This window comes from Martes martes (genome assembly GCF_963455335.1).
Source record: "Martes martes genome assembly, chromosome: 6".
Taxonomy (NCBI): Eukaryota; Metazoa; Chordata; class Mammalia; order Carnivora; family Mustelidae; genus Martes; species Martes martes.
Window position 1 is genome coordinate 83,312,314 of NC_137893.1, and position 24,365 is coordinate 83,336,678.

Sequence of the window (24,365 nt, forward strand, 5' to 3'; positions counted from 1 at the left end):
TCATCCTCAGTGGGCCTGGCACGGAACAGTGCAGAAACGTAGCCCAGGTCACGGAGCCAGTCCATGGTAGCAGCAGTGTATGAACCCAGGCAGTTGTTAGGGTTTGAAATATCTGTGGTTGGGGCCCCCGGGTGGCTCAGTCAGTGAAGCATCTGCCTTCGGCTCAGGTCATGATCCCGGGCTCCCTGCTCAGTGGGGAGTCTGCTTCTCCCTCTGCCCCTCCCCTCGCTCGTGCTCTCTCTTGCTCTCTATCTCAAATAAATAAATAAAATCTTAAAAAAAAAAGAAGAAGAAGAAGAAGAAGAAGAAGAAGAAGAAAAAGAAGAAAAAGAAAAAGTATCTGCGGTTAAGTGGGTCTAGCACAGACTGTACTGTCCATGAGGCTCATATGGGGAAGCAAGCATGAGACCAGAGTGCTGGGAAGGCCACCAGAGGAGCTGGAACTCAAGCTAAATTTGGAAGCTAGAAGGGCATCCCGGGAGGGCGAGCACACAAGGCGAAGACTCAGTGGCAGAAACTGTCCTTGGAGGGCAAGCACTATTATCTCCAGAAAGACTGGCAGGGTGGGGAGGGGCTTGTCCAGGTTCTCCAGATCCAGATAGAGGCTGCCTAAGTCCTGTTCCTCTGTTTCTTCCCTTCCAGAAACAGTAAGATATTCAGCAGGCCCTGAAATTGTTCTGATTGAAGGCGGAGAACCACCCTGAACTCAGGACCTTGGGTCTCCCCCACCCCTACCTTCTGACCCACTGGAACCCCTCCTCCCCCATCTTGTTGGAAGAACGCTTTGTGGGGGCACTGTAACTCAATGATTTGGGGAGCCAGGCAAGCCGACATTGTTTGCCTCTTGATTCTGCCACTTACTGACCCACGTGTCTTTGGGCAAATTCCCTCACTTCTCTGAGACTCAGACAATAAAAGCCACATCCCAGGAGAACATGAGAAAACCCCAGCCCAGCACATGGCCTGCAGTAGTCCTCGGTGGCTGGAAGTTGGGTATGATCAGAGCAAACCCCTGACTTCCAGTGTCCACCTCACCTCGTAGATGTTGAACTGGCTCTGTCCGCGGGCCAGCTCCCGGTAGCTGGTGGTGAACTCCCCAATGAAGTCATGGCTGCAAGAGAAGATCTCTGTGAGACAGTGGCCCACAATGGGTACTGCCTCTGCCCATCTCCCTGCCTCTCACACCCCTGCCCCCGGCTCCCGATTCTGCCCAGGGCCTCCACTCCAGGGGCACATAGGCTGGGCCCCTGGGAAGAGCCCCGTGTCCCCTGTGGAGCAGGAAAGCCAGCGGTCACCTAGCAAAGAGCAGGGCCCGAGGGAAGGGGGCCCACTTCTACTCAGAGTCTTGTTTGAACAAAACCCGCAGGCAGGGTCTTTCAGGGAGGACAGGAGAAATTTAAATATGAAATGAATATTAGACGGCATTCAAGAATTATTGTTCAACATGTCAGGTGTGATAATGGCATTCATGGTTCTGTAGGAAAATGTCCTTATTTTTTAGATGTTCTCAATGAGATATTTAGAGGTAGAAATGCCTTGATGTCTGTAATTTAAACTACAGCAGCAAAACATAGAGCAAATGTGGTAACATATAACACTTGTTAAATTCAGATGATAGGCTTAAAATCCTTTATTAGACTCCTCTTTCTCTGTGTATTTGCCATTTTTCCAGTAACAGTCTTTGAAAAGACCGTTTGCGTCATATCCATCAAGGTAGCTGGAGATTTTCTGTGGTGGCCACACTTTCTGGGACTCTGCCCCCTCAAGTGTGTGTTCCTGTTAAGAGCAGCAACACCCGTCCGCAGAAGAACCCTGCTCACCATCTCTCCCACGGCTGGCTGCCTTTCAGGGTCACCACCCCTGAGAGAGGCAGCCTGGGGGGGCCTCCAGAGCAGCTGGAGAGTGAGGCCTGGGAGGTGTCCCTGGAGCCTGCCTCTGTCTAGAGGCCACTCTGGATTTTGACTATGTATTTATAGCTCTCGGGACTCAGACTACAAGCTCCTTGAAGGCAGGATGCTATGACAGCTAGTGGCTATCCCCAGTTTTCCCCAGTGAAGGAGAAGTATGGGGAGCTCTGGGGTAAGAGGAAACATGGAACTGGTAAAGAGGAGAGGACAGGGGGGACAGAGCGAGTTAACAGAGGTTCTGTGGCACTGGAATCCTGTCCCAGAAGGCCTCAGGGGAAGGTGAGCCACCTGGACCGTCCAGGGTCTACCTTGAGTTCTGTTTGCACAGCCCTTTACAGCACCCCCTATCGGCATCACAGACTTGAGGGGTATGGATGGAGATTACGCAGCAAAAGTCCCCTTACAACACCCCTCGTAGTGCCACAGAATGGAGGGAGTCCCAAAAGTCCAGAGGACATGTTGGGTGTGGTCCCACAGACAAGTGGGAGCCTGTGAGGTTTCTGGAGTAGAGCCAGGAGAGGCCCATTCTTGTCCTCATCTATGAATTCCCAGTGACACTGCTCCGTGGGGGCCCTTCCAGTCGCAGACAGGGAGGGTACTGGCCTCCCACAACCCAAACGGAAGTGTCCTCCTCCTGGCCCGGCTTGGCCCAACTCAGGGACAGCCTCATGGCTCCAGGGACCCTTCGTGTGCATCAAAGTTTACCCTTCCCCATAGCCCACCCCCTCAGGGCCAGCTCCCTACAAACAGTTCCTTTGACGCACCAGCCCCACCCCCCACACAATTAGACCCAGAGGAGTCTCTCTGAGGACTGAGCTTGTCTTCCCCATCTCGGTCACCCCACAGCTCTTAGCCTCACGGAGAACGTGAATGCTCGGGGTCACCCGGATCTGTACATTTGAAGAGGCACATTTCAGAAAATCCTAATTCTCCCAAATGTGGTGAGGTTTTAGGCACTGGCCGTCTGCTAGGTGGCTATTTGAGGAAAAGAGGCCTCCCGTGCCTCTGGAACCATGTCATGCAGGACCGAGATCCTCTGGTGCCTCACGGAAGCAGGGCAGGGACAAGCCACTGGGGCAGTGGACCCCGAAGACCCTGGAAAACCCAGGCTCCCTCACCCCCAGAGCTGCCATTGGCATAGCTCTCCCTCTTTGAGGGGAGGCCCCAAACACCCCTAGGGGCTGCTTTCATCCCCGCTCACCTTTTGTCCTCCTGCCTGCTTACCTGCCATCCCGATCCCAGTCGTACACCTCCACCTTGATGGTCCTGCAAGGCAAAGGGCCCGTGGTGGGGTGGGCTTGACCCGGCACCTGAGTGGCCGGGAAAACAAGGCCCTTCCCATGCTCCTGGGCCAGAAAGGTGCGCTGAGACAGCCACCAGGCTCTAGGGCCCTCAGAGGACACACAACAGCCCCAGAGACAAAGGAACTATCTTCAGGCCTTTTAGTAAAGGTCTTAGGGACAGAGGCTCCTCAAAGCTGCCTAGGGACTTGCCTGAGTTTCAGGAAGGATGTGGAAAAACAGTCTCAGGCCTCAGTTCACGCCACCTTCTCCTTGGCCACCCCAGATGGGACACAGGTCCCGGGAAGAAGCCATAGTGCGGATTTATCAAGGTGGGGGGGACGGCGGTGGGACCCTGGGATCTCAGGCCAGAGCGACTGCGCTCTCCTGGGGAGGGGTAACAAGACTACGAGCTGGTGGGACCCCAGTCTGAGGAGTCTGAGCAATGGGGAACCAGCACAGACCGGCAGGGAGGGGCCCAGGGCCTCCCAGAGTCAGGGAAGGCCTGCTGAGCTTTTCCATTGCCACGACTGGCTCCTGAGTGAGGGTGTAATTATCTTCATATTTTAGCCTGGCTGCTTTAATTAGTTTGTTTTGACTCCTGTGCAGGGGGCTGGGCTTTGGGAGCCCATTTTATTTTTAGCCCGTTTCCATGGCAACAGGCTAGCAGACCAGAGGTGGAGGGAGGGAGGTGGAGGGCCGCGGGTTAACCCTTGGTGCTGGTGGTCCTCCAGGGAGGCCCAAGGAAGGGGCAGCTGCCAGGGTCTCCCTGCAGGCTCAGGATCGGGTGTGGGGGGGGTGGAACCAGAGGCGTGAGGAGCCGGGGTCTCCAGCCTCCGTCCGAATTGGGGCTCGCAGAGACAGCTGCCTAGACCTGTCTTCTAGTTATAGATCGGGGCCGCAGCCCGTCTTTGTGGGTCTGCGAGAAGTCGGCCTCGGGGTGGCGCGGCCCCCAGCAGGAGGCGCTGTCTCCCCGTAGATGAGCCTTCCCGGGGCCTGAGGGCGGGGTACGGATCTGTCCGCCGCAGGGCACCAACTGTCCCCCATGGAGGAACGTCTGGGAGGTCGTGCACCACCCCGGATTTTTGTGACCATCTAGGTAAATGGGGCAGGCATGGAAGCCCGTCATTTCAAGGAATCCTCTTAAATTCTTAGGAAAAACAAAATTCTCTCTCTCTCTCTCTCTCTCTCTCTCTCTCTCTCGAACTGTGGGGTAAAAAATCTAGAAAAAAATCTAGGTCCCTGAAGCGGGGGGAGGGGGCTGGTGACTGGAAAGAGAGGAAGGAGGCTGGAGTGCAGATGCTGTGGGACCTGGAGAGGTCACTGAACCTCTCTGAGCCACAGACCATCCTTTTCAAGGAAGGATACTAGTGGAGTTGGCAGAGCCCATGGGGCGCACAGGTGGGTCTCCGTAAAAATGCCTTCTCCTCTCCTCTCTGGCATTCAGCCACACTTGGATTGCTTATCATAGGAAATTTACTTAAATCAGGGACCCTCCCTCCTGGGTACATGGGCTCTGCAACTTCCAGTTCCTGGAATCACAAGGCTGGAAGTAACCTCAGTGGTATCCAAGCCTGGCCATGTGGCTGATCACCACAGAGCCTGTCAGACATACACAGCCCCAGGTCCGGTCCTGGCATCTCTGGGCAGAGCCTGGGATCTAGTTTAAAGTTTCCCTCACACACACACCCCGAGGCTCTGCTGTGCACGTTCATTTTTAGCTGGAGAAGCCAAGCCCTAAGGGATATGCCCAGGGTCACAGAGCTGACTAGGGCCAGAGCCACGACCCTGACCCACAATGCCAAAGTCACCCAGTACTTCCCAGACCCGTGCGACTCTGCAGGGGACTTTCGGGGACCCCAGCAAGGAGTCTCTCTCCTGAGACCACCAACACCAGCCACTCAGGCGACTGGATCAGTGACAGCCACATGCTCAGAAACTACAGGAGGACCCCAGTTACAGCCACAGCCTTGGATACCCCCAAAAATCACTAAGGAGGTTTTTGGTTTTTGTTTGTTTTTTGTTTTTAATCCCAGGGCCCAAGGGCTTGATTCAGTTGGTCTGGATGGTACTCAGGCTTGGGTAGTTTTGGAACGTCCCCTGGCCAGAGCCACCGACCTTCTCTAGAGGAGAGCGCTGGGCTCCCCCCATCATTTGCACACTGGATCCCGGGGCACGTATTAGCAATCCTGACGCCAGCAGTTCAGAATCAGTTGGTCTGGGGTACAGCCTGGGCAGGGAGCGTATTAAAATCTCCCTGGGGAATTTTAACTTGCCTCTGAGGTTGAGACTTCTGGGGGTGAGATTCCTGTGCAAACTCAGCCCAGCCATCTCAAAGGCCCCGGGGACTCTGTTTAACCCTCTGTAAAATGGGATCATCACACCCACTTCAGCATTGTGAGAAGTCAAGTACATCATTCACATGTCATTCACACCAGGACTGGACACATGTTCTGCTCCCTCTAAAACACTCCAGCCTTTCGTCCAAGCCCCCATCTCCCAAGCAATTGCTATTCACCATGAAAACGTCAGCTCCTTGAGACCAGGAAATGTGGGTTGTTTTGTTCCCTGCTGTAATCTTCAGCTTCTAGAACGGTGCCTGGCATATAGTAGGTAATACAAATATTATTAAATATCTGTCGTCTGACTGAGATCTCACAACTCTGTGAAGTTACCATGCAGTGACAATTCCCTCCTTCCACAAAATCATGAAAGGAAGCCCAGAGCGGGGGCGGGGGGGGGAGGCGGCGGGGGGCTTTCCCCAAATCAAGCTGTGAAGCCAGGCCTGGGGCCGGGAGCCAGTGTCCTGTGGGTCTCTGGGTGCCTGGAGCTGCGGGGACAGAGCTGGGTCTGTGTGAGCCTTAGCAGGCCAGCGGGGCCAAGGGAGGCCAGCAAAGACTGCAGGCTTCCATCTCTGAACACCTGCACACTGACAGCTCTATCTATAGTCTCCTCGGAGCAGAGCTGTCTGTCTGTCTCCTAATGAGCTTCTCCAGGGCAGGAAGAGGTACTAGGCTGCCAGGTCTCCAGGGGTTGGCCCTAAACTAACTGAGTCAGCCGAACAGTCCTAGAGGCTTCGGGAAAGAAGATGGGTGTTGGGGTTCAGGGGGACAGGCAGCAACGCTGGAAGGTGGAGCTCTGTGTAAGCCCAGCCACACTGCAGAGGCTTTCCCTCCTCTGCTTTCAGCTTCTACATGTGTCAGCTGGTCATATGTAGTGGCTGGGCCCCCTCCCAGGACTCAGCATGCAGGGTTCAAGGGCGATGTATTTCCCTTCTCCAGCAGGCCCACAGAAGTGTGTAGCTTCTGGGATGTGAGAGCCCCCAGTCCTGGGGAATCGTCTCCCCTCTCCAAGGGAGGACCCAGTACAACTTAACCCTCTTCACATCCACACATTCAACATTAAGGTGTGAGTGAGGGACAGCAGCCTGAGCAGGAGAATCTGGCTGGCTCAAGGGGGAATAGATCCTCAAGTTGCAGAATGCTCAAGGCCAGAGCAGAGGGGTTTCAGGAAAGGCTGGGGAAGGGCTTCTTGTCATCACCCATTTCACCCCACAGGAGGGCTGGACCACCTCTGATCTTGATGCCAGCCACGCTGTACCCAGCTCTGCCCAGCTGGCTCGCTTGGATTTGAACTGGAGACAGCAAAGGTGGGGTGGACCTCTGCCTCTGGAGAAGGCAGTTTCTGGAGAAGGGAAATATACCTTCTCCTTGCTTGGGCAAGATACATAAGCTCTAGTTCTCTGTTTCCCCATCTGTGAAATGGGCATGTCCTTAGGACCCAGCTTCTAGGGTTGCTGTGAAACTTAAATTCACAAAATAGGATAATGTATTTAAACTAATTAGGGCACAATTTGACCCATGTCTGAAAGACTCAGTCATCTTAACTGGTTTCCACCTCCTCATTCCTCACAGATCCTCCTGCCTCACAGATCCCTGCTTCTCACCCTCCCAGCTCTCTCCTTCATGGGAGGAGTTGATACTTCTATTTGGATTCTCCCCTGAGCCCAGGCCTCTGCCCCCAGCCCCCCTCCCCCAGTACCCTCCTAGCTCTCTGACCATCTCCGTGTCTGTCTCCTGTTCCCTACTTGTGCAGGACCTGGGACATCTCACCTCTGCCAGCTCTCTGTCCTCCTCTCTGCTTGGCAGAGCACCGCCGTGCCTGTCACACAGCTGCCCCCTCAGGGTCCCTGTCACTCTTCCATTTCTCCCTCTCAACCTCAGCTCCAAACACAAATGTCCTCTAAATCCCTTTTACTCCCAGATCTAGGCAGATGGCCAGGCCTTCAAGTCTTCACCTCCAGGCTCCAAGCAGACCTGCCCCAAGTCCCTGGGCAAGCCCTCCACCAAATGTGCGCCACTCACACCTGTCTTAGCCATTTGGCCCCAAAGCATGAGGGACACGAATACAAATTCTCTAGGCGGCCTGCCTGGCTCCAAATCCTGGTTCTACCACTGACGGGCAGTAAGATCCTAGGTGAGCTGTTAACGTCTTTGGGCCTCAGTTTCTTTACCTGTAAAATGTGGATAGTATTAGCACCTTTTTCAGAGGAAATTGTTGGAAGAATGAAATTAGCTTACATACATAAATGACCACAGAAGTGCTACAAGAGCATTTACTACTACTACTACTACTACTACTATTACTAACATTACTATTACTACTACTACTACTACTACTACTACTACCATTGTTACTATGACCTGTCTCCCACTCTGGCCTGGGAGTAACCTAATGGGGAGGCTCGGATCTGATGTCCATTATGCCCACAGCATCCAGCAGCATGCCCGTTGCCTGGCTGGCTTGGAAGACACGGTTGCTGGATTAAACTGAATGTATTTTTGTGAGCTTCAAGAGGTACCTCAGGGGGAGAGGGAAACAGCTTTGTTTTCCTGCACAAACCCCTCCCTCTCCTACCCTGTGAGGGCCTTCCAGATACTTGCACCTCCCAAGTGGCTGTTGGGTACATAGGTCGCCCTAGAGCTCAGTGGCAGAGGGGCCGCGTGACAGGCCTGGCCCCCTCCATTAACACCACTGTCAGTCATGTCACGGTCAGTCTGTTCTCAGCTGTGGAGAGGGTCCTGGGCTGCCTGGTCATGCTGGAGGGAAACTAGTCTGGGGCTCAGCCTGCAAGGGGAGGAATTGGGGGTGGGGCTCTGGAGGTGTTCCCATATCTTTATTTCCACTGGTGGCTGAACAGCGAGCCCCGTCGTCTGAGACCAACTACCCTCCTCACTGTCCCTGACAAGGCTGGGTTCTCAGGGTGCAGGGTTGTCAGGGATTGGCTGGGCCCCCAACAGCCTCTGGGTAGTGAGGCCAGAGATCCCAATTCCTTGCACCCTGTGAGACTCGAACTGCTACGCTCTCCCATCCTCCAACCTCCAGTTGCCCCTCCTTCCTTGTCACCTCTCGCTATCCCAACCATTCTTCCAGCAATCAGAACCCCACCCCCCACAGTACCTCCCAGCCTTCCCCAACTCTCCTTCTCACCCTCCTGCTCCAACCGGACCATTCTTCCACTCCACAGCCCCCGGAAGCCCCAGGACTGGCCAGACGTGTAACCGGGGTTCATTTGGCTGGAGTGTCTATTTTTGTCTTCAGTCTCATTTTGCACAATTATCTAGCTATCTAAAATGCAGATGTGTGCACATCTGAGCTCCCTGTGGTCAGCCTCGATGCCCCCTAGAGATGGAAATGCGGCTATATTCCCTTGAAAGCCACACAGCTGCAGGCGAAGCGTCGAGCACACATCGTAGGTACTCAGCGACCGCCTGTGGAACAGACTGGCGGATCGGTCCCACCTAAGAGGCAGGAGAAGGAGTCACCTCACCTCCTGGATCAGCAACCTAACAGGGCTGCCTGAGAGTTTCCTGGAGGGAGACAGGGGTGTCTGAAGCCCATCCGCACTGTCCTTCCCACTCCTCCCTGCAACACGTACCCTGTCAGGAGACACTGTGAGCAGGGTCCCAGGGAGCCCTTGCCAACGGCATTAGCCAGGATCCCCTGCAGGGTCCGTTGTGATACCCCAGTGCTCCTGTCCGGATGGCCTGCAGAGGCTCCGTGTCCCATCCCATCTGGCAGCTCATCCACCAGCAACAGCGATCAACGGGAAAGCAGGCCAGGTTCTCGAAACTTCACACAGACTGATGCCACCCTACTGCCCCCCCTCCCCAGCACTCAGCACAACATGCAATTATCTGTTTCTTTGTGTGATGATCGGATTAATGTCTGCCTCCCCCACGAGGATGTAAACTCCACAAGGTTGGGCAAAGGGTGAAGACGGCGTGTTTGGTCTCCTGCGGAGTTCCCAGCATCTAGCGCGGTGCCCAGCACACGGTCTAAGTCAATAAATGTTTGTGGACAAAATGTGGGATTTGGTATTTTATGCACACCAGGGTTTTCTTGTGTAGGTTGAAGTTTATGGGAGCTTCTAAACAGCCCTTGAAGGTAGGTGGATGCTTAAAACTCATCCTACAGATAAGGAAACTGAGGCTCAGGCAGGTCAAAGCTTGCCCAGGTTAACAGTGCTTTTTATTCACAGAGCCAGAGTTAGAAACCAGGTCCCTGGTACCTACACCCAACAACCTACACTCGAACAATGACAGTGAGAGCCGACGTGCGATCAGGATGGGCTGCCGCACATCAAGAAAGTTCCACGAGTTCTCTGTACTCCGCCCCTCATACCCCATTTATCTTGGGATCCTGACTCCCCAGAGTCCATCTGCTAGGAGTTGGGGCTGGTGTGGCCACCTCTGCCTGCATCGAGAGCCCCCATCTTGCCCCCGCCTGCCCCTCCACTGGAAATCACGAAGAGACAGGCTGCAGAGCTCCAGGCAGGGACACCCAACACCCACCTGGGCTCCCTGGCTTCCCATCCCCCCAGGCTGGGGAGATCCCCCACCAGCAGTGGGCTGCCAGACCAGGGGGACGGCGGCGGGGCAGGGTGGGGAACGGAGGCAGACACTGCCCAAGGAGGCGAGGGGTAGGAACAGCACAGCTCTGGGGGGCTCTGCCCCCACTGCCCAGACAGCCAACACCTATACCTTACACCTTACCCCCTATCCCCTACCCCTGTGAGGCACAGTGTCTCATCTCACCGGTCATAGTCCCCGTTGCAGAGTGCTCTCACAGGGATGGAGAAGGTTTGCCAAACTGGGTTTAAAGTGTTCTTCATGACCTCGGTCTTGTGGCAGATGGTGAACCTGGTGAAGAAGAGACGGAAGGTGTCAGGCCCCAACCGAGGGAGGCAGAATCCAGGTCAACAGAGGAGCCAACCGATTAACCTCTGCGGTTGCCTGACAGTGGAAGCCAGAGCTTCAGGAGGCGATGAGCTCCCTGTCACTAGCAGCATCCAGACACTACCTGCGGCCATTTTTTTTTCCCTAAAGATTTTATTTTTTCATTTGAGACAGAGCGAACAAGTGTGCACAAGCAGGGGGAGGAGCAGAGGGAGAGGAAGAAGCTGGCTCCCCAGTGAGCAGGGAGCCCAAAGCAAGGCTCCATCCAGGACCTTGGGATTGTGACCTGAGCTGAAGGCAGATACTTCACCAACTGAGCCGCCCAGGCAGGTGGCCATTTCTTGGTGACAGTTGAGAGAGATTCCCAGCGGCAGGTGGGGAGTGTCAGGAGATAATGCGTTCTGCCTCCCTACCCCCCTCTCTGTGTGACCTTGAGTAAGCTGATCCCTCCCCTGTAAACTCAGGGAGTTGGCTGCTGTCAGACGTTCCTCATCTGGGATCCACGGAAGGATCTGTGGATGGGATTTAAGGGTTTGTGAACCCCTAAAATCGGGGTGAACTTGGGTGCATGACTTTCATATATTTGCTGTTCCCCTGCCTAGAGCATTGTCTCTGCAGATTCCCATGTTCATGGCTCACTTACTCACTTCCTTTCGGTCTTTACTCAAGGGTCACCCATTTGATAAAAGCACCCGCCTTGATATAAAATTTATTTAACCCCCGGTCCCCTGTCTCTGACATCCCCTTGTCCCCTTCCATGCTTTTTTTCCATTTTACCTGTTATCATCTGACATTTGACACAGTCTGTGTTTCTCCTTATTTATTTGTACGGTTTGTCGGTGTAACGCAAGCTCCGTGAAGGCAAGGGTTTATTTGGTCTTCCTGGATCACTGGTTTATCTCTGGTGCCCAGACCAGTGCCTGACACTGAGTAAGCGTTCACTAAATATTTTTTTTGGAACCAACTAATGAATAGATGTATGTCTCACAGGAGAGTCTCCACAGCTTTCCCTGGCATTAAAGGCCGTGAAAGTGAGGCCCCTGGCTTAGACAATCTCTAAGACACTTTCGGCTCTCCCAGTCTGAATCCACAAGCCTGCTTTGCAAACTGAAAGTGTCGGACTGGCTTACCCCGCCGGGCTCCAGTCCAGCGTTCCTGCCCACTCCCCGTGCGTGCCTGCTGGCCGCATCCTGGCAGCCTGCCCTGACAACATAGAGGGGCAGCCAGGAGCCAGATCAGGGCCGGGGGCACAAGCTGTCCCCCTGTGATTTCCCAGCCTCCCCACCCCCACCCCAGCCACCTACCAGCCTAGAAAGGTCACCCAGGAAAGTGCCTGGGCCCCGCCCGTGCCCACACAGCCTCTGCCATTTCTTCTCTGGCAATTTTCAAGTCAAAATGTCATTCCTGTCACCGCGGCTCAGCGTTTCTCTTCTCTGCTCCTTCTCGCCCACCCACTGGAGTGTGGAGATACATGTGGGAGACCTCCCCACACACCCTGGAGCTGGTGACTAGGACGGGAATGAGGACGGGGACAGGAGGGGGCCATGGCTGCCCAAGCTGGGGCAGGCAGGTAAGGCAGGAAGACAAAAGAGTTGGGGAGAGGGGCGCAGGAGGTAGGATCAGGAGCCGCCCCTGGGCTGTGAAGGGAGGGCTGGTCGCCTGCGCAGAAGCCTGGGGCTGGGCTCCAGAGACCTCCTACCTGGAACAGCCACGCCCACCTTCTGTGGACCCTCCCAGCCCCTCCATCTCTTTGGAGCCACCGACTTCTCCATCTCTTCTCCATTGCCAACCAGTATCCTGACCAGGTCTTCTGCACTATTAGTCTGATTGCTTCCCTCCGGGCCTCTGATCTGAAGCTGCTTTTTTTAAGGTCCCCCAAGCCCCTCATCACCAAATCCACAGACCCCTCGACTCCCTGCTACAGCTGCCCTGGGGGCCAGGCCCTAGCATGGAAATAGTCCTGCAGACATCTCACGGCTCAACTCAATTCACCCCGATATCCGCTCAGGGTGTGATGTGGGAGACCGTGAACCCGCGGGGTCTAACAGGTGAAGCTCCAGCCCCAGGGCCCCTGCTACCAGCTGTGCCTCCCTGAGCAAGAGACTTTCTCTGAGCTTCCCCTTCATTGTAAAATGATTGGGGGGGGGGTCCAGTAGCTAATACTGCTGCGCCCTGTTCTAATGACACATATGAACTCACTTGGTCCTCACGGCAACCCTGTGAGGAAGGTGGTAGGATTATCCCCACTGCACATACCAAGAAACTGAGTTGGGGAGGTGCACTGTCTAATATGGTAGCCACTAGCCACATGGGGCTATTTACCTTTAAATTAAATTAAATTTAAATTAAGTTTAATTTAATTAAAATTTAAGCTCCTCAGTCACCCTTTTCACATACTCAACAGCTACGGTAGCTAATGGCGACTGTATTGGATGGCAAGACACAGAACATTCCCATCATTCCAGAAAGTCCCATTGGGTTAAGAGACTTGCCTAAAGGTACACAGCGGGCAGCCTGGCGGAGCCAGAGGGGTGACCGGGACTGAAAAAGACAAAGTAGGTACAGCACCAGCAGCTCTATGGGTGCTCCGTGGGTGCTTCCTCTCCTTTCCCCCCAGGACATTCCACTCCCTGGGTTCCCTCACTGACCTTCCTTCTGACCTCTTCCTAACTGGCAGTGTCACCCCAACCTTCTACTGGTATCTCCTCAAACCTTGGGTAACCACCCTGCTTCTACCAGGTCAGCCTCTGACCTGTGCCCACAGACTGGCCCACCCTCTGGGGGGCTCTGGGTGGGTTTCTCCAGCTGCCCTTGGAGAGATCCAGCCCATGCCTCAAGGGAAACTAGCCCCCAAATAAACTCCCATCGTCTCCCCCATTTGACCAACTCCTTTGCCATTTTTAACACTGGGTTTCCCACAGCTCCACTGCCAGGGAGGGGCTCTGTTGACCACCCCAGTCCTGCCCAGTGAGGTCTGCTCACTGTCCTTTTGCCCCGCCCTCCCCTCCCCACTTCCTCCCTGCATTCTCCCAGCAAGGCTCGCCTGCGCGCAGCACCTCCCACCTGTTCACGGTGTCAGTCACGAGTCTCTCCCTCTTCCCTGCCCCCTCCCCACCCATCCTACACAGCTCTGCTAGAACAATCACCAGCAAACACTTTGCAACACACCCCTCCCCTGCTCCTAAACCCCAATCCCTCTCTCCTGGCCCCGCCGGCCTTCACCTCCGAGACAAACCCGGCCCGACCAGGCATCACCTCTCCGGAGGGGACCTGAGTGGACATTTCCGTGGGCGCCTGGAACATTACTGGGCCCTTTCCCTCCCTCCCTCAAGTCAAGTCAAAGTCAACAAGAATTATTTAAAGAAATCCTGCTGGGAGTCCTTTGGTGAGACAAAGACTCCTTTTGTTATGCAAATGATCGCACCTAATTTCCCTTGTTTTGTTCGTTCAGGTTTTAAAATCAGTTTTCTCTTGAACTGAAACACACCTCCTCCTACTCCTCCCTGCCCCCCAACACACACACACACACACACACACAGGGTTCCAGAATCCAGGGGAACTGGGTGGAGGCCTTTCTGCCCTCTGCTCCGGGCACACTAGCTTTGCGCTCTGCTTTTCTCTTGCCTGTTATTCTTCCCTTCTCCTTCCCCGTGGATCCATTTTCTCCCTCTCCTCCCAAACCTGCTTCCAAGTTCCCCTTCTCCAGCAGTGTCTTTCTAATTAACCTCCCTGGCCCCATGGCTTCCTGGTTCGGCAGCAACCCAGCTGAAAGTGGCCACAGCCTCCCAAAGCCATGCTGCTTCAAGAGACCGTGGAGACTGCCTCATCCAACTGGCCCATTTTCCTGATGAGAAAATGGGCCCAGAGAGGGGGCATAAATTGCCCCAGGTCACACAGCGAGCTGGTGGGGTGGACAGAGGTCCCCGGACCCTCAACCTGGAATCTGAGCATTCGTGTGCACAGCTGACCTACATTTGCTGCCGTGCTGTGTGTGTTTCCGTCATACTGTGGGTGGCTTCCAGATTAGGGAGAGGAGAGGAGGAAATGGGGGATTTAAAGACGAGTGCAGTTTTGAATGAAGCCTTTGGCAAGGTGTGGGGCTGGGCAGGTAACAGGGTCCTGAATTGCCATGCCGGGCGTGTGGTAGTTGGGTGGGGGCGCGCGGGGTAGTGGGGGTGTTCCGAGGGCTGCGGGTGGAGGAGGGGTGGGCTGGAGATATGCACTGACTTGTGCGGAAGAAGGAAGGGGCTATCGGAGGCACCCTTCCTTCCCACCCTAGCCTGGCTCTTGCCCACTCCCCTCACCTCCAACAAACACGGCTGAGACCCTCAGAATGGCACCGCTGGCTTCGGGGCTGCCCTTACCCCCCACTGGTCCCAACCATGTGTCAGGGTACCACCGGGAGCCCCTGACTTCCATGCTGAGCAGGAGGCCCAGGGCTTGGCAAGTCCAAGCCACCCTGCCTGGCAGGTCGCCACACCCCTCCATCCCTGATGCTGGAAAGGGGGTGAAGTGTGGTCAGGGAACTCACGTTCCATCCTCATTGCTTCTGTAGAACACCAAGAAGGGGTCGGACTTCCCAAAGAAATCTTTCTTGTCCAGCTTGTTGGCACAGAACTGCATTGTGGCTACATCCTGGTGGGAAGGAGGCAGAACAAGGGTGTGAGGCAGGAAAAGGCTGGAGGGCGCCCCAATCCCCATGGAAACACAGCCCCAAGGCCCTGGAAAACAGGAGGATTCCGAGCACCAAGCTGGTTAAAGGACAGCATGTTTTGTTTGGCCCATACCAATGAAGGGCCAGGCCCTGGGCTAATACTTGGGGGGGTCTCATTCCATCTTCACACAACCCCATTGGACAGGTCTGATGGAGCAGTGTGGGGTAGGGGGCAGGGGCCGGGGGTGAAGCAGGTGGATTCTGGAACTCGCTGCCCCAGTTTGAATTCTGGTTCTAAACTTTCTAGCTGTGTGACCTTAGACAAGGGAGGCAACCCCTCAGTGCCTCAGTTTCCCCTCTATAACATGAGGCTGATCACAGCACCCGCCTCAAAGGGCTGTTGCAAGAACTAGAGGCAAAGCCCTTGGCAGAGTGAAGTCACATCAGTGTTGATGTGCCTCAGTCCGTTTTTTCACGCAATGGCTCAGAGAGCTGAAACGGCTCACCCAAGGCTCCTCTGAGCTGGGTCTGCCAACCTGAGAGCCCTCACTCTGTCCACACTGCCTCATCCCCTCACACACTGGGTGGCTCCCAGCAGACGGTCAAGATGAAACATCACTGGGACTCCTGCGTGGCGCAGTCGGTTAAGCACCCGACTCTTGGTTTCACCTCAGGTCATGATCTCAGGGTCATGGGTTGGAGCCTCTGTGCTGAGCTGGGGGTCTGCTTGGGATTCTTCCTCTCCCTCTGTTCCTCCCCTTGCTCACATGCTCTCTTTCTCTCAAATAAATACATCTTTAAAAAAAAAATGAGGGGCGCCTGGGGAAGAGGGCGCAGAGGGAAGCCTCGGCCTTCGACTCGGGTCATGGTCCCAGGGTCCTGGGATCTCTCTTCTCGGCAGGGAGCCTGTTTCCTCCTCTCTCTCTCTCTCTGCCTGCCTCTCTGCCTACTTGTGATCTCTATCTGTCAAATAAATAAATAAAATCTTAAAAAAAAAATGAGACATCACTCTCACACCCACTAATACATGAGAAACCCACCCAACTCTCCAAGGTGGGGGGCTTAAGGCTCAAAGAAGGGAGTGACTCCCCCAAGTTCGAGAAGCAGAGTCTGGGTATCTGACTGCCCTGACTGGTTCATGGCCCCAGCTGACACAACACTCAGCCCAAGAGCACAAAGAAGTTACCCAGGCCCTGGATAGGACTGCTGGACCCCTCCGTGGCCCCCAGTCCCTCAGTTTGCTGCAGCTGACAGGGCCCTGGGCAGAAGTGCCCCCACATCCTCCTCTCCAGCCATCCCCATGTGGCCTCTTCAACCTAAAAGGTCTGCATCCTGACAAATCAGCTGCCAGGTGGCCAGAGCTCGGAGCTTTGTCGTCAGGTCCCTGGGGCCCAGCTTGCCCTTCAGAGCCAGGGCCTATCGGGAAGTCACCTAGCTCTCACACTGCCCCTCTTGCTGGGGGTGCTGGTCTCATGAGATCAGTGTCCTACAGCCCTGTGAGGACCAAAATGGTGGCAGAGATGAAAAGGTAACTTCCCCCAAGTTTGAAGGACGTGGCCAAAGGTTTGGGGGTGGGTATAATGGTATAATGGTTAAGGATATGATTGTTGGGAGAAAAAAAAAAAAAAAAGACTATGGCTGCTGGGACCAGGCTGCCTGCTCCAGCTTCGTCCCTTTCTAGCTGTGTGACCTAGAGCAAGTTGTTTACCCTCTCTGGCCTCAGTGTTCTCATCTGCAGAATTGGGTACCGGCAGCCTACCTCATAGGCTTGGTGTGAGGTTGAAATGAGTCAGTATGACAATAGTGCTGGAGACAGGGTATGGCGCACACCAGGGGCCTTGTACATGCAAGCTATCACGGTTATTTGCACCCTTGCCCCTCCCTGTACCCACGACAGGGGTGGTCTCTGTCCCCGCCCCACCCCCACCCCCTCACACACCTTCCCTCAGGACACCTGACAAAAGCAAACACAGAGCAGCCCTCCCTTCTTTCATTCATTCATTCAACACACATTTATTAGATACTGTAGGCATGGCCAAGTCACTGAGCTCCTTATCACCTTTAGCCCTTGAAGTAATCCTTTGTTGCTTTTTTATCAAATGAGGAACCAGGGGGTGGAAGCAGCTACCCTGGCCAAGATCACCAGTGGGCAACTGGTAGACCGGCAATTCAACATGTATGAACGGATTTCCAAGTCATATCTCTTCCAGCACCCTACTCTGCTCCCTGAGAGAGAGAGCGCTGTCCAGTTCATGGGGCCAGCTGCTCTGGTTTCTTCAGACTCTGGGGTGGGTATGGACAGGGAGGGGCTGGCCTCTGGTTAACCTGGGCCGCAAGTGCCCCCTCAAGGGAGGTGCTGGGGAGGGGCCGTGCTGAGGCACACAGAGGGGCCCAGGTAATGATGGCTTTCCTCATGTCCCTCTTCATGGCCCACCCAAGAGGAAGAAAGAGCTTGACTGGGGGCTTGCAAGGCCTAGGAGCCCCAGGAATCTTAAGCCTCCAGAGAAATCTAGGACGTCAGACCTGGAATAAGAGACCAACTTCTTTATTGAGCACTTACTAAATGCAAGTCACTGTGTGAGGCCTTCTCTTTACTCACATTATTTCACTGAATCCGCATAACAACCATATGAAGTAACTCTGCTACTCTCTCCATTTTACAGATGAGGAAATTGAGGGTTTTAAATCCTGTCCTGTGTCCAAGGTCACACAGAGGGTCACCCAGGCGGGGCTTTCCCCCTCAGTCTTGCTGAAAGGTCTCTAACCTTCTAAACCTGCCCCCTGCAGTCACTGTATCTCCACAGCAGGAAGTTCCAATCCTATCCTGTGTTGCAGGGAGGGAGCATTTTAAATGCCTCCTTGAGGAGCTCTATTCTGTGGCCTAGAAAAAGGAGGCGGCCTAGGACCAGGTGGGCTCCCAACACTGGCTATAGAATTGGTGAGGCCCGTGGCAAAGGGAAAATGGGACAGCAGGCCTTTAAACCAAGCATAGGCCCTACGGGACTGCACTGCTCTTGGGCTCACGAAGCCAGCCCTTGCTCCTCCCCATGGGGGCAGCGGGCCATGGCACCAGAAAATACTGACCTTCAGAGTCTGCTGAGGACAGCAGGAGGCACAGCCCAGCAAGGCACCCTGAGTTTCCTTATCTGTAAAGTAACCTGCTGGGCAGGGGGGGCGACGCTGTCTTTTAATGCCAGGCGATTTAGGCTTCGGTGTTGATGCCCCAGGGAGCATGTGGGGATGGCAGTGGCAGTGGAGAAGGCTGGCACTCAGGAGTCCAGAGCCTCTCCAGCTTCCCCAGCATATGCCTTGTCTGGAATTCCAGGTGTGACCCCCCGCATCTGGAGGTCACCCGAATGAACACAGGCAAGCCACACACAACAATCTGCAGTGACTGACTCGAAAATTACTACATATATTGAAACAGCCAAAAGCAATGTCATAAAATCCAGGGACCGAAGCTCTTATTGGTGCTTCCTAGGAGAAGCCCTCAAAGCCCTGAAAGGTTAGGAAGGGAAAGAGGAACAGTTGATGCAGAACGTTACAGATCATCACTCCCAGGACCACTCAGTGCTCCCCTGGGAGGTCCACTGTTCCCCACACCGCACCTGAAACAAAACAGTACGCAGGAGCCCAGGCCATCTGCTTGGAGCGACACTTCTGCCACCCATCCGCTGAGCAGCCTGTGGCAAGCGATGTCACCTAAGCCTGGGTGGTCGCCTCTGGAAAAATGGAGTAGGAATGCCCCCTGTGACCCCGTCGGGGGGAGTAAAGCAAAGGGCCGATGTCAAACACCGGTCCACAGTGTGCAGCATGGAGCTGTTGTCAGAATGGGAATCAATGCCAATGTTCATAGCAGCAATGTCCACAATAGCTAAACTGTGGAAAGAGCCAAGATGTCCATCAACAGATGAACAGATAAAGAAAATGTGGTACATATATACAATGGAATACTATGCAACCATCAAAAGAAATGAAGTCTTGCCATTTGCGACGACATGGATGGAACTAGAGGGTATTATGCTGAACGAAATAAGACAATCAGAGAAAGACAATTATCGTATGCTCTCACTGATATGAGGAATTTGAGAAACAAGACAGAGGATCATAGGGGAAGGGAAGGAAAAATGAAGCAAGACAAAACCAGAGAGGTAGACAAACCATAAGAGACTCTCAATCTCAGGAAACAAACAGGGTTGCTGGAGTGGAGAGGGGTGGGAGGGATGGAGTGGCTGGGGGATGGACATTGGGGAGGGTATGTGCTATGGTGAGTGCTGTGAATTGTGTAAGACTGATGAATCACAGATCTGTACTCCTGAAACAAATAATATACTAAATGTTATTAAAAAAAAAAAAAAGAATGGGAGTCAACGCTTGTGGACAGCCCTGGGCTGAACCCTATGCAACTGCAACGATTCACTGGTGTCTACCTACAAAAATGGCAGTAGAATATGGTTTTGCCTGCTCTGTGCCCAGCAGATCCTTTCACGCCTATTGGCTCCTTTAGTCCTCTCACCAACCCCATGAGGCAGAATCTATTATTAATCCCATTTCAAAGATGGGGAAACTGAGGCCCAGAGAGGTTAACACCCTTGCCTGAAGCCACACAGCAATCTGGAGGAGAAGCTGGGATCAGAACCAGACGGTCTGGCTCCAAAGCTTAATAATTGAGATTTCACACAATGACCCCACATCATCCTGATAAGTTTAATTATGTTCTGTAGCCTCAGTTTGAGGAGTCAGAGAAGTGTGAAATCCATTTTAGAAAAGGCCTCCTCCGTGCAAACTAGTTAAAATTACAGGGGAAGGAAAAAAAAAAAAAAAAAAGCCTGGCTCTGAAATTCAGCTAACTGGAAAAATCCTCTGGGGAGCCACACCTCATTCCCACCAGTGGCAAATCCGTGAGGTGTTGCTGGCCGCTCATTCTGCCGCTCAGCCTGATCCGCCCTCCCTAACGCGGTCTAGACCCGGAAGCTTTCACCCAAAGCCCCTTGTGATCATCGGTACTGTTGTGCCATTGCCATATCCACAGGGATAAAACAGACCTGCTTGTGAGACTTCTGGGGTGTGACCAAGGCAGGCTTCTTCCCTCTTGGGTGCACGTACCCCATGGGGAGTCCTTGAGACAAGGCCCTGTAGCCGTCTGGGGACTCTGCTTTTTTTCTTTTTCATTTTATTTAAATTCAATTAATGAACATAGAGTGTATTATTAATTTCAGAGGTAGAGTTCAGCGACTCCTCGGTTGCTTAGAACACCCAGTGTTCATTTCATCATGCAGCCTCCTTAATGCCCATCCTCCAGCTACCCCAACCCCCTCCGTGCCCCTTCCCAGGGACTGCGTTTTTGAAGGTGACTCTGAGTTATGTCAATAGTCATATCATATGGACAAGGCTTTGACCGCTGCTTTGACCGCTCCCCTTAAAGGCAGGTTGGTGAATGGACCCCAGGAAGAGTGTGGGGAGTGGTGATAGATGGACTGGGCCCCCAGGATTAGGAAGCAGCCAATCCGGGCTGAGGTCAGAGGTCCCCCTGTTGGAAGCTTCAGCTGGAGGGTGGGGCTCTCCAAGCACGTAAAATGCTCTTCCCAAACCAGAACCATCTCTGGAATCCACTGTGAAGATAAACAACTCCTGCAATATATAATTTCCTGCAATTTCTGCCTTTTCGCCCTGTCGTTTTAAAAAACATATTAAGTTCTTCTAAAACAGCAGGATTGCCTCAATTTGCATCTTTCTGCATGTTAATCAGGCTGCTGGGGAGATTACAGCAAACAGCCATTCACTTCCGGATGGCCAGGCCTACTGTAGCTTGTTAGCAGTCCCTGACCCAGGGAGGGCCCTGCAGGTTAGATTTCAGGCCCAGAGGGCAGCAGGTGGGCTGAAGGCCAGGAGAGGGTAGCCTCACCCGGGGGGCGGGGGGGATGGAAGCTGGGCCTTGCTGGCATGCTCCAGGATCAGAACAAGAGTAAGGGAGGTACAAAAATTTAAAAGGCACCCAAAAGCTCAGTCATCAAAATCAAGATTTTAATGTGAATCTTGAAAAATCAAAATCAATGCAAAACCCGTGACAAATAAAACATCCCCAATTCAAATAAAAGCCAATTTTACAAATGAGGAAACTGGGGCACAAAGAAGTCAAGTAACTTGCCCAGAGTCACACAGCTAGTAAGCAATGGCATTTGGTCTGGATCCAGAGCCCAAGTTCTTAACCACCTGCCCTCCTGCTCACATGCTACACCCTAAAAAGAACTTTTCGATAGATGGTGGAACCACGGTGATATTTATTGGCTTCTTTTCAAAGTTTGCCAAGAAAAAAGATATCGATTAAAATGAAAAAGAATCATCAGCCCCAACTCTGAAATTCAGCATGCCAGCAGGAGGGAGCACAACCCAGAGCCCAGAGTGATTTTGTGAGCTGCAACCTCTGGGAGGGCTCCCGCATTCACAGAAGGGCCCAGAGCCCCAGCCTGTCAGGATAAGACTGCAGAAGCACGGGGCTGGGGGTGCAGGCATTTTGGGATATCCATGAAGACCCCATAGGCTAGAGCTGATTCGAACGCAGATGGAGGGTGTAGGAGTTGATCTAGGAGATCGGGCCTGTAGCTACACATTGACTATAATAACCACGTGGGGGTCAAGCTGGGTTTTCTCTGCCGTCTTCATGACTGACTTCTCAAACAACCTCATCTGCTGTACATCTGTTGATTTGGTCATTCAGACGCTGAAAACCCCAGACTGACCGTTTTCCCTCCCACGCTTGGAGCCTATGTGTCTGGGATACCAACCAAAATCCATCAGCTAAAGTTCAAAAGAAAAATGGAACGATTTGGCTAGGAGGATGTTCACGGCAGGGTGAATGAAACTGTTTCCTCTAAGAGAACAGATTTAACAAATTATGGCCATCCATATGATAAAGGAAGAATATATAGCTATTAAATACAGGTTTTCAAAGAATATCTAATGACATGGGAAAATAAATCTGGATACCATATTCTACTAATTAGAAGAAAAAAGCTATATACATAAATGCCTAGAAGAAAGGAGGAAATGCAGCAAATACACCAAAATGTCAACAATGATTATCTCTTTGTATTTTCTATCATGTCCACTGTGACCATGTTATTTTTTAGCATCAGAAAAAAATGTTTTGTTTTGTTCTCTTTTTTTTTAAACCAGAGGGATGATTTCTTTTTTTTTTTTTAAGATTTTATTTATTTATTTGACAGAGATCACAAGTAGGCAGAGAGGCAGGCAGAGAGAAGAAGAGAAGCAGGCCTCCTGCTGAGCAGAGAGCCCAATTGGGGGGGGGGGGACCCTCGATCCCAGGACCCTGGCATCATGACCTGAGCCAAAAGCAGAGGCTTTAACTCACTGAGCCACCCAGGTGCCCCCAGAGGGATGATTTCTAAGACCAAAAAAAAAATTACAAACTAACTTGTAAAGGGTGGTGTGTGACTGCTGGTTGTGGATTACATAGGACACTTCCATCTCTGCTAACCACAACACACATCTCCCCCAAATATCAACCTGCATACTTCTGAGTCTCAGAAAAGCTTCACCACTTCGCCCTGCTTTAACCTGCCTCTTTCTCCTTATCTTTCTCCCTTTCTCCCAGGACTCTTCCCTCGGCTCCCACATGGAGACACTGGGCTCTCCCTGATGTCTGTCCTGAGAACAGCGAGAGTCCTGACTTTATCAAGACTCAAAACTGCTAAGCAGGCCCACTACAAGATCCTGCACTATCTGGCCCCCATTCCCACCTACTCTCTCCCCTCTCTGGAGTCACTCATCACTATCTCCCTGCCCCAGGGCCTTTGCACAAGCTGTTCTCTTTGCCTGGACCCATCTTCTTTTAGGTAGCTGCAAGGGCTTATTCCTTCACTTGTATGTATTTGGCCCTATTATGTGGTATTATCCATGGATTTTCCTTCAGGACAGTAAAGAGTGCTATAAAATACTTGCTATTAAAAAAAAAAAAAAAGCAATGGGTCTGATGAGGTTAAGGACCCCTGCTGTACTGTGATTGCTGGTTGGCATTTCTCTCTCTCACACTAAATTAGAAAATCTGGCTGGCTGGGAGGGCAAGAACTGAGCCAAGGCCTATTTGCCGAAACAAATAAATGAACACATGAGCAGGCTGGTGATCTCTGAGGAGGGGCGGCTAGGGGCAGCTATTGGTGAAAAGCTTTGACTTCCCTGGTTTGTGAGAGGCGAGCTGCTTTCTTGCCAGTGTGTACAGGGACCTGACTGGAAGGCAGTGAAGATCGCTATCTGGCCAGGAACTCTCTAGAAGCCCAGCCACTCACCACGCCTGCTGAAGGCTCCTGGCCCCAACAAAGATCACAGAGCCCATGGCTATTCCATGTACTGTAAAGCTTACAGCTTCACCGTGCGTGGGTGAGGGAAGTACTCCCTGAGAATCAGGAGGCCACGGCTCAAACCTCTGAGGCTAGCACTTCGATGTGCCAGTGAATGAGATACAATACTCTCTGTATCTCAATGAGATACACATACACTCTGTATCTGTGGGCTGGGACCCCTCACCTCTCCCCACCTCCCTGCCCCACAGTTGAGGATCAAACAGACTGCGAACACCAGGAGCTCAGGTCAATTGTTCGGACTATGCAAATGTCGGTCAGCGTGACAGGGAACAATGACAGTATGGAACATAATTAAATCTTTGGTGACTCAGAGGCCCTTCAAGAGCTTAAGCTCATCATCATCCACATCAAGTATCACTGAATAGTATTTTGGATCAAATTCTGATTGTTGCAACTTTCTCGGTATTTAAAAATCTCCATGAGCAAGGCTTTTTCTATAACCTATCGAAGCGCGCGGGTGACCCACCGGAGTCTACTCCGGTCCTTCGCTCATCCCCAACCGCCCACATGGTCCCTGTGGATGGAGAGAGGGTTTGTCTACTTAGGCAGAACGCATTCACTTGAGCAGAAAGCCCTGCTCTGGTAAGGAGTGGGGGAACAACCCACCCCTCAGACTCCACCCTCTTCCTTTGATCCTCCCCCCACTGAATGCCGGGCTGGAGCACAGAAGCGAAGTGGTTCAGATGTAATTATTTTCATTCAGCCAGATGCTGGGAATTAGTCTCTTTTCCTTGCAAGTATTCTAGGGAAAAACAGAGCGCAGCCAAAGGCGCCCCAAAAGAAAAGGAGCTGACAATTTCAAGAGGAAGGAAGGGAGCCCACCCCCCACCTCCTTGCCTTGGAACAGCTTAGACCGAAGAAACTGGCTACCACCCCTGAATGAAGGGGGAGGGGAAGGGGAAGGA

The 24,365-nt window shown here is 53.0% G+C and overlaps 1 protein-coding gene across 4 annotated transcripts in view; it reads right to left on the reverse strand.

Annotated features, from left to right (window-relative positions):
• CPNE5 (copine 5) overlaps positions 1 to 24,365 on the reverse strand; it is a gene marked incomplete at its 5' end in the record, with an annotated part of 88,244 nt that overhangs the window by 19,240 nt on the left and 44,639 nt on the right. For all 4 annotated transcript variants that reach the window (XM_080806522.1, XM_080806521.1, XM_080806520.1 and 1 more), the window contains 4 exons: positions 1,036 to 1,111; positions 3,132 to 3,173; positions 10,285 to 10,389; positions 14,957 to 15,060. In XM_080806522.1, coding sequence (XP_080662648.1) covers positions 1,036 to 1,111; positions 3,132 to 3,173; positions 10,285 to 10,389; positions 14,957 to 15,060 — 327 coding nt within the window. The remainder of the gene's footprint in view (positions 1 to 1,035; positions 1,112 to 3,131; positions 3,174 to 10,284; positions 10,390 to 14,956; positions 15,061 to 24,365) is intronic.